At 37.3% G+C, this 10,800-nt stretch overlaps 1 protein-coding gene across 1 annotated transcript; it reads right to left on the bottom strand.

Moving 5' to 3' along the window:
• Nucleotides 1–6,239: 6,239 nt before the first annotated feature.
• On the bottom strand, nucleotides 6,240–9,893 carry cldn2 (claudin 2). Its single transcript, XM_042007909.1, has 2 exons — nucleotides 9,392–9,893; nucleotides 6,240–7,722 (listed from the first exon to the last, which is right to left on the bottom strand). The coding sequence occupies exon 2, from the start codon at nucleotides 7,710–7,712 to the stop codon at nucleotides 6,891–6,893; it is 822 nt and encodes a 273-aa protein (XP_041863843.1). The 5' UTR covers nucleotides 7,713–7,722; nucleotides 9,392–9,893; the 3' UTR covers nucleotides 6,240–6,890.
• Nucleotides 9,894–10,800: the final 907 nt, after the last annotated feature.

Here is a 10,800-nt window from a genome sequence, read left to right as displayed (position 1 = left end):
CAGTTTTTGATGCAAACATCATTCTTAAAATTGAAATTTAAATAATAAAGAAGAAAAACATTATCTTTATTTCAACATTTATATGGTGAGGATTATTTCCTAAAAATAAATATTATTCTCAATTCACATATTTAATAATGAAGAACATTTTCAATAATAATAAAAAAAATCCATCTTTTCTATTATTTTATTTTCCAGCATTAGGTTTTCATTCTGAATGTGCCAAAGCAGGGAGTATACACACACTGAACCTCACCACATAGTGATCAATAAGTAGAAAACCAGTGCATTCAGTCCTCGTCCTAATCATCGTAATCCTCTCGATTCTGTGTTTGATTTATTTTTGGAGCCCAGTTCTTCCTTTGGACACTAGATGGAGCCGTTGAGTCTTCTTTTAGAAGTGGACTCCAGAGCGGACATGCAGTCTGAAGTTTAATCCAGTTTAACAACAGAACGCAGAAGATCCTTTGTTTTCCTAATTATCCTGTTTTCAGTCCTAACGCTTCCTGTTGATGCCATCCTGAGTTCATAATCCAATATCAAATCTAAGTTTGCAGACTCGTGTTCCCTCAGACTCTAAACTCTATTATTTTTATTTAAAGTTTTTTTCCCCTCTTCAGTGATACACTCAGAGGGTTTCAGTGTTAACGTGGTCGACTTCGTACCAGTACCAGTAAAGTTAGGAAGTTTTTTCAAGTACAATGAGCAGTTAAAACAGTAATTTGTTCAGTTGTTTGAACCTTTATTTAACAGACACAGGTACAGACAGACCCCCCCAGGAAAAGAAATTGGTTTGATGGCAGTATAGGTCACTTCAAAATTCGAAGACACCTCCGTATGACAATGTGCAGTTTGTTCTGGTCATGGACTCTGATGCTCCCTCATCCCGTCACAGACAGGGTGCTCTTTCTCATCTTTGGCACATTGAACAGCATCACTGATCAAAGCTGAAATGTGGACTCATCAGACTTGTGTCGACCGTCTTTCTGTCAGTCTGGGATGAGTTGCTGTTCAGGGAACTCAAAGAGATGAAATATGGCTTCTTTCTTTTGTAACTCAGTTTCAAGTTTCATCTCTGGATTCAGCGACTGTTGTGTAAAACTGGTTTTCCAGAGTCCTCCTGTGAGGGACCGAGGCCAAGGATGAAGAGAGCACAAGAGGTTTTTGTAAGAAAAAGTGTTTTGACATTTAATTTTACAAAAAACAAGAGAAAAAAAATTTTTATTTTTATTTTTTTCTGGAAATCATTCGTTATTCTCTAATGAAGTTTAGTGAGCATCTATTTGAATTCGTTCAACCTTATTTGTTTAAATAAAATGATATAAAAACCACTTTATTAATCATCTGACAGAAACGATAACAAATACTTAAAAACATTTATATTAAATCATAATTATAATATTTATAATTAATTATTATAATTAATTTAATTACAACATGAAGCAAATTCAAACATTTAAAAAAAAGAATTTTCTCTCCTCTAGTGTGGAGAAATTAATAAAAACCATGTTAGTGCTAGAAGGAATTAACTGTAATTAATGAAGTAGCAGTCAATAAATTAAATGTACCAGACTATTTATCTGCCAAACAATATTATTTTATGGTGCATTTCTTCATATGTTTCATTGTAAGTGTTTATGTAGTAATGGTAGTGGGATGGGGGGACGTTACGTTGATGAAAACAATGCAGAAAAAGTTTGGGAACCACTGAGTGGAAGCAATGTTATTGTTAGTTTTCATTTAAAAATCTTAATTTTATGTCTATAATTCATTAGTATTTTAATCAATCTTGAGCATCTGTGGTGTGTTTCTAGAGTGTGTTTGTCTTTCGTTCAGTCTCTCTGTGTGTATGTGTCCATAGTCCATTTTTTCGTGCTGATCTCCCAGTGAAAAGTGTGTCCCTGGGTTTGACACCATAAACTGTCCTCTGCAGGATTTTACTATGAATTTTTTAACATGAGACATCAGGTTCTGCGCTTGTGTCCAGCCGAACCTCCGCGTCTCCAAAATGTGCTGAATTTAAGAGTTTATGTTCAAATATATTAACCAGTATAAAAGTATGCGGTACTATGTTTGTGAGCTGACCTCCTGCACAAGTTTTAACTGCCTATTGATCGGTATAATGCAAACCTTGTTTGTTCAGGTCTGTTTGTGTAGATTTTCTGTTTGCTTTCAGTTCAGGGCTGCGATCTTTTTCCTTTTCTAAACAAAGAAAACCAGTGGTTGAAACTTACCTGTAACACACACACACACACACACACACACACACACACACACACACACACACACACACACACACACACACACACACACACACACACACACACAGTGTTCAATGTCATGAAAGAAGGAGAAAAAGAGGAAAAAAAGTTTTATTAAACATATTTATATTTCCAAATTTAAGAAAGGACAGGCTAAATGGGAATGTTTTGTCCTGTTTGAGCTGGTTAACAGAAGGAAAACTGGTCTCCCAGGTGCATAAAAACCAGAAAGATGGACAAATTTCAATTTTACATATAATAACAGCAATAATAATGATCATAATACATATAACTATTGAAGTTCAGACATGTACAGAAACCTGCAAACAGCAAATATTTTCAGAGCAAAATGAAGACATGTTAAGGCTTTGGAAATGTGAACTTTACAGCGATGCCTGGGTGGTGTAAAAGACTGCAGTGTGTTGATAAAATGTCTGAGTTTCAGATGAAAGAGGACTGAGAGAAATATTTAGTGTGGTTCAAATGAGAAAAGTCAAGGTTGACTTTAGCTTAAATGCTGAACAAAAAGGTGTCCAGCTCAGTCCTGCAGGCTGCTGCCCAGTTATGTAGCTCCATTAATCTGACTCAGATGCTGCAGCAGACCCATTTACAGTGTTGTTATTTATATTTTACTTTTTTCTGCTCATCTCTTTACAGATGGTAAAGACCAAATAGAAAATTGTAAAAAAAAACAATTACAAAACCATCATTCACATTCAAGTGTGACATCATGCATTTAGAGAAGTTCAGAGAGTATTAAAGAAAATCAAACATGTACAAATAAATAGAGTAAGGTATTGAAATTCCTTGGACAGTTAGTCAGATGTGTTTTACTATTTAATTACTATTATTGATACAATGAGGATAAGTCTAAATAAAAAACTCCCTGCTTTTTTTTGAGGAGACATTTACCTCCAAATTTGGCAAAGCATTTAGGAATTACAGCTCAACATCCAGCTAAGTGAAAAACACTCTCCAGGAGAGACACCCTCCAGGTTTACCATAAAATGCAGACTTCTTAAAAGTCTGACACAAAAAGGCAACATCAAACTTTCTTTAAAGGCAGAGCAGTTTTTGAACAGCTGTCTATGGACAGATGGATCAAAATGTATCTGAATGGTGAAGGTTTGAAGCAGCTCATGACCAGGTGTGGAGCTAGAGGGGCAACCAGGGTGGCGCTGGCCACCTCTGAAATCTGATTGGACACATCAGGTGACTGATCGGCCTTTTTTTAAGACCACCATGAATCACCAGTATCACTACACCAGTTTGCAGTAAATTTAAGTGGTTTCCTAATTATTTAGCCTTTAAAAATATGGACATCTGGCAGCACTAGAAGATATTTTATCCCTCTGCAAGTACAACTACCTCTAACAACCCGATGTTAGCATGAAAGCTACATAGCAGTGCTAATCTAGTAATGCTAGCACTACGTTAATAAGATGATGTGGGGGAACATGTCATATTTAGTTTTCAGTGAGTGTATTTGGGGACTACACATCAACTGAGTTATTCAAGATTTTCACATTAAAGCTGAAAATAAACTATAAAGATGCTCAAAGAGAACCTCGGTATCCACATTAGTTCTTCCGCCAGGACATAGTAACAGGTCAGGCAATCGATTCTACATTTGCCAAGTGAACTACTGGGAAAAAATTAAAAAATTAAAACATTTTGCCAATACTTGAAATTGGATCCAGCAGATATCAGCTATAACATGAGAGATTTGTGAGAATAGCTTTGGGATTTGGTGTATTTTGTGATAAACATGCTATCTGAAAAGGCTGCTGTGATATGCAAAGGTTAGCTTTGTTTGTTTTGAGACTGACGTGAGGTGCTTGGCTAAAATCTTTTATGCTTGGTATCATATGAAAGTGCAGCTTTTCTATTTTTAATTGATACCCAATATGTTGGCGTGGAGTGAACGGATCACGCGTTTCGGGTGTTACTCGTTATGGTGGCGCTGTTGTTTGATGCATACGTATTTTAAAGTTGCTATTAAACAAATACTTTGTTGACTAAATGCACTTGGAGAGTTGATTTAGTGGCATTAGGTATTCTTCTTTGAGACACATTATAAATAAAATATCCTTACATCACTAAAGTAACTTTTTTACACACATGAACTTGTGTTTACACCTGTTGGACCCACCGGTGGGTCCGTCGGGCTTAGGAGGTTAAAGAGTACATTATGTTCTTTAAGGCTAGGTTCACACTGCAGGCTGAAGTGACCCAAATCCGATTTTTTTGCCCCTATGCGACCTGTATCTGATCTTTTTATAACAATCTGAACGACACAGATCCGATTTTTTTAAATGCGATCCAGGCCACTTGGATACGTGGTCCTAAATCCAATACGCATTTGATCTTTTGCCATGTGACTTCAGTCTGAACGGCCAGGTCAAATTAATCCGACCTACACATCATACACAACATTGTTTTTAAACTCCTTATTTGTAAAGGCACTCACATCACTCTCCCACCACTCCTGGCTGTAACACCATACCCACACGTTTCTCTGTACAGACGTTGCTGTCACTGCTCCACAAAATGCCATGGCCAAAAATCTCTCCTCTTTTGTAATCTCCTCCTTAAAACGATGCCATTGAAAATGTGCTGGCTACAGTTGAACAGTAACTTTAAAATTGCAACATACGCTCCGCTGTTACCGCAAACACGAAGACGTCACAATCGTCGTGTCTTTTACGCATGAGGGACACTTTTGGTGCAAAAAAGGTTCATACAGGAGATCACATACAAGTCGCATTTAATTGGAAAAGTGAACGAACTCTCATAAAAATTGGATCTCACAAAAAAATCTGGATTGAGCATTATGCCCTGCAGTGTGAACGTAGCCTAAATTATCGTGCAATCTGGTGATTATACACACACATAGATACAAACACACACACAACTTGAAAATACTGTATCTCGCGAGATATGTTTTCTCTGAAAAAGTGCGTATAGAAACTGATTCTACTTACGATGATTTAGTACCGCTATAAAAATAACTGTTAAATAATTCTAAATGAAACTTACATTAAAAAGTCAAAAGTAAATGAAAATACAAAGGCTGGATGGGCGGGTCTGACGTGTGAATGGGCAGGCCTTGCCCACTGGGTCACACCCGTAGCGCCGGGTCTGACGTTACTTAAGGCGGATTTACACTTACGCGGCGTGGTCAGTTACGCGGTGGCTGACGCTGGTGACTTTGCTCTTACTTGAGCATAGGGGGTACGCGTTGTTTTAGTGTTGTGTTGCAGTTTTTCCTCCTAAACTGAAGCTGGCAGCAGGGGTGGTATTGGCCGGTAAAATAGCTAGGTTGGAGTTCTTTTGATATTTCACTTCAGTTCCGGTGCGTATTTTCTGTTTTAAAACAACAATGGCGTCCAGTATGGATCAGTGTCTTTATTAGCTTGTGCAAAACAAAGAAATAATTTGATCAGCCTCTCATCAACTTGATCTATTGGGTGTTGCTTTTAAAAATCGTGATTACCACACAAATTCAGCGAGAAGATCCAGAAATCCGGAAAATCGTAATCCCAAATTGACTAATCATAAGAGAGTATGTCCGCGTAACCGTCTGAGTAGCAGGGGTGCACGTCAGCTCTGGGAGAGGTGCACGTCGGGCCTCCGGGGAGCTACTTTAATGCTGACTAAAGCCCTGTATCCACCAATTAGTCAGACTTGAGATGGAGTGGTTTGATTTGATTTTTTGTGTAACAGAGCTATGTGATCTGATTTCATTTTAACTGGAAGCTAGCAAGACCACAAGTTGATTTTAAAGTAGCTACAGCATGAAAATGCAGAGAAATATATCCTGTTACCAGTCTGATTTTGTATTGGAAGATGTGAGAATGAAGAGAAAGGGAGATATTTCTGACTTTTGTAAAGAGGAAGATAGAAGATAGATCAGGCCAAGAGAAACTCCAGTCCCAGTATCAGCTGCCCAACAGTTCCTAACGTGAAGCTAGCCACACAAAAGTCCAGTCTACCACCACCACAAGACAGTAAACCATAACTGATTCCCCTGCTTCCACATCAGGCTCCACATGCTGCATCCAGAACCACCAACTCACCTTTCTATGGACCTTTTTCAACGTGTTGGATTTCCACTTGGTGATCCAGATAGTTAATGTAAAGCTGTTTTATTTTTCATGTCTCTCAAATGTGACCACAGTTATCACAGCAGTGGATGTTACCAAGTATTTTTTTTTTTACTCCAGCTTCATATGTCCAATCTCAACCAAATCAAGTTTCATTTCACTGAATTAAAACAAAATTTATGACAGGCTGGCATGTAAATTTGTCAAGTTAGAAATGCAATAATAGGTGTCTGAATTTTATATATTAAATACTGATTTTAAAACACATGTGAATCCTCCTGAATTAAACTGAGAGGCTTCACATCAAGTTCATTGTATGTAATATTAAATGCTGTAGCGATAAAACAAAAAAGAAAGTATATCTGTCCACATATTTCTGGGCCCAAAAAGAGGTTTTCCATTGCGTAACTGTGATGTGATTGTGGTTGTTATTTCCTCTGAAACTGACAAGTGTCTCCATTTTCATATTTGAATGCAACTTATTGAAAAAAAGTTGTGTATCTAAAGTAGTAATGGAGTAACATCAGACATATCCTGTGAGGTCATATCCTGCTGCAGCTGACTTATTGGCTCCCTGGGTTTTGTGAGCATTTGACCCAGAGCTCCCACTTGCACTACGGACCAGCGTGTGAGGCCTGCTAGCTGTGTTGATCCCTCCCACCTGCAGTGTGGGGTTGCGGTAAGTCTGGGAGGTTGTTCGAACCCCTGCGCTAGACATGCCAACTCCCACTGGATAGGGATATCCTCCACCGTGCCGTCTCCCACGGACGCCGTCCTGCTCCTCACAGCATGACACACACAGAATCCCCCCTCCCAGCATGGAGATGAGTGCCGAGGCCAAACCGAGGTACAGGCACTCACCAATTTCATACTTCACGCTGGCCGGTATGTCTGGACGGTAGAAAGTCTGGACCACCTCGTGCGTGGTCCATGCTACAGGTATGAGAGCCAGGAAGCCCGCAGTGAAAAACAAACCCCCACCTGTACCCGCCACGCGACTTTTTACTGCTCCTGAGCCCTCCAAGCAAAGAGTGCACTGCATCCCTAGGGCTGCCATAGCAACAGCAAGAATGGACAGCACTAAGGAGATGACCATGAGGGCCCGAGAAGCCTGCATGTCTGCAGGTAAGGCCAGCATAGAGTTGTAGGTCTCACACTGGAAGGCTCCTGTGCTCTGATAAACACATTCCATCCATAAGCCCTTCATGGTGATCACAGCTGTGACAATATTGGAGCCAATGTGTGCAGAATTCTGCCAGTAAGGCAGAACTGTGGCAACCAGGGTACCCAGCATTCCCAGTAGGCCCAAGAACAAGCCCACTATCTCCAGAGCTGCTGATGCCATGGCCTCAATTCTGATGGGACAGAGTTAAAAGGAGACACAGATGGGAAATTAATAAAACCTGCTTCTGCATAAGTCATCACTGTGAAAGCAAACAAATTGGCATGTATACGTCAAAGTTAATGATTCAAAGCACAAACAAATTAACAGCTGTAACGAAAATATATCAAAAAGACCCAGAAACATGTTGAAAAAAGTTGGTAAAATAATTCTTGCTAATTGCTGGGATTAGCTCCAGCCCCCTCCTGCCTGCACTGGAATAAGGAGGTATAAATTTTATTTACTTTCATTTAAATTCTTATCAATAACTAATTTTACAAAATTTGACATCCATGAGTAAATATCCTTACACAATCGGACAGGTAAAACCAGGGCTATATCCTGCATGTATTTTAAAATCATGACTCTGTATTAAAAAGAAAAGTCTGTTTTGCCTGCAGTCATGTTTTTTATCCACTGGAACATTATAAAAAAAAACTAGACAGCTGAAGTCCTTTATAAAGAAAGATAAAATATTTCATTTTAAAACTATGAGATGCAAAGATTACAGAATATAGTAGAAAATTTGCACCCATCATAGCTTGTAAAAAACCTTTAAAAAAAACTATGAGTAAAATAAAATTTAAACAAAGCAACAAATTTATTATGTTATCTGTTTTAGCTTGCAAAATCTTCATATATTTTTAAAAGATTACTGGTTTTTAACACATCAAATATGTTGCCTTCATAAAATTTTCAGTGAATGTAAATATAGTTTTTAAATAATTTGTAAATTGCTTTGTTTCTATTTATATTTTACACAATATGAGCTCTAAATGCTCAACACATTCTGCCAACAGGTAGGTTTTTCTTGAAAACAGATTTGTTGACCTAGAATAGGTAAATATTAGCCCATCTAACCTTAATATAGCAATGAGTTATTAGTTTTGTTTTACTCCCTTGCTGACTGGCTATGAAGGTGGTTTTAGTAAAACAATGAACACATGCTATCATGGACAGGATAGCTAGTTTCTGATTATTAGTTAGGCTAATTAGCATGCTAACACACTGTGATTAGCTAACTAATTCTGGCAGATAAAAGAGTGTATTATTTTTCCCACAGTTTAACTCAACTAATTTATTCATCTCAAATAATATTAAGACTACAAATCAGGGTCTACAGAGTAAAAAAAAAAAAGATATTGTATTCTACAAGTATCATTGTAGGTTCAAATCTAAATTCATTGTGCTAATAGTAGATTGTGGAAATAACTGTCAACATTTAATTAGAATTATATAAAAAAAAATTATGTTAACAATGAATAAGTCACTGTTGTTGTGACAATAATGGAAAATATAGGCTTTAAATGGTTTATTAAGTGTTTGCCACCCATCAGTGACCACCATTTATCATGTTTACTGTCATTCAATTTAATAATTTTCCAAATTCTTCCTCAAAGTTTGATTTGCCTTTAGCCATGTGAATATACTGTAGCTACTTGCTGGCTCAGTCAATAATCTCTTGTTGATGTAAAAAAAAACAAAAAAAAAAACGAGCTGATTCCCAGGCAATCAAATTTGACCAACTTTCTATTAGTTTTACAGAGTCCAGAGAACAGAACTTTAACTGTATACTGTTTCTACTAGAACAACATATCTCTACCTGAAAATACAGTTACATGTACACACAACCTACTTTTTACCTGAGAGTTCTGCAGGTTACAGAAGAACCAGCTGCTGGATTAGCTGAAGATTTGCTGCAGAAGCTGAAGCTGCAGCTGCAGGAGGGTGAGGAGGTAGACGATGAAGACACAGCACAGCCTGCAGCCTCTCCAGCCGGTCTTTATCACTGATGTTTCTTTTGAACCTGTTCTCATATAGAGAATTTTATTTTTTCTTCTTCCTCTTTTAGCTTCTGATTGCTTTCTCAGACCTTAACATAGTCACAGCTGTTGCTCTGCAGCTGTACTTTTAAATGGCATTAGTAGGAATGGAGTAAGGGAGCCAAATAACACTTCCAAATGAAATACAGTCCTTTGCTTGTTGCAGGTTATAAACTTAAAAAAACACACAGCCAGACATTGCCTCTCTGTGGATGGCTTGCCTCTGTCCTGGTCAGATGTTGTGCTGTCTTTGTTTAAGCCAGTGGTCTCTGTCCTTCATCCAGACCTTCACCTACTGTCATACACACACTGAAACTGACAACTCTGATAGTGACACCCATCCCTATTGCCATCCAGGTTAATCATTTTCACATCCGTCATTACTTCAAATAGACCTTTGATACGTTGTTGGCAGCAACTGTGTCCAAAAACAAAAAATTCAGCAGCCTCCTGTAAGAGAACCACATTTTCAGGATATTAGTTTTCTAAATTACAGGAAATTTTAATCTGCAGAGCATTTTCATCTTTATATTATACATTATAATAAGAAAAAAAATATTTACAAGAATTTTCTTCTCATTACTTAGAAAACAGTCTTTCGGCTAACTTGTGTTGACTTCCATTTCATTGGCTTTCATTACAACAATATTAATCTCCAAATGTTTTGTTTTGTTTTTTTCTTTGTAGAAAAAATTTTGTTAGAATTGTGTCTTGTAGTGGTGTTTGATCAGAGTGCTTTATTTGTTTGTTGTTGTTTTTATCTTTCTTTTTTTATTTTGTGGACAAGAGCTGGCAACAGTTATTTGATTTTTAAAAAATATTTAAGCTCATAAATTTCTCACAAAAGTCAGTCAGTGAGTGTTTGATGGATTAATTATTTTTTGTAACAAGGCTTCATGGTTATAAATCTTACACCCTTGAAAAGTCTGTTAATTTCTTTTTTAAATGGAAGCACATTTGTAAGAAAAATGCAATGTGGGTGGAGCAATAAAAGTTGAGTATGTGGGTTGTTCCCATATAATAAACTGTCCAAATTTTGAGCCCACTTTAATCAACTTGTTATCTAGATAAAACAAGAAAATTAACTCGTTATTTCAAGATAACAAAATAATAATAATAATAAAAATAGTGGAGTACAGCTGCTCTCGGATTCCATACACCTCTGTTTTTAGACTTCTGTAAAGTTTTTTTTAACTAATATATGGTGATTGCCTTTCCAGAGAAAATGG

Source organism: Melanotaenia boesemani, chromosome 15, assembly GCF_017639745.1.
Source record: "Melanotaenia boesemani isolate fMelBoe1 chromosome 15, fMelBoe1.pri, whole genome shotgun sequence".
Lineage (NCBI taxonomy): Eukaryota > Metazoa > Chordata > Actinopteri > Atheriniformes > Melanotaeniidae > Melanotaenia > Melanotaenia boesemani.
Note: the sequence above shows the minus strand (reverse complement) of the source record. Positions and strands in the feature narration are given on the sequence as shown.

Excerpts from the sequence above, each read along its gene's own strand:
- cldn2 (XM_042007909.1), bottom strand. The coding sequence starts at position 7,712 with ATGGCATCAGCAGCTCTGGAGATAGTGGGCTTGTTCTTGGGCCTACTG.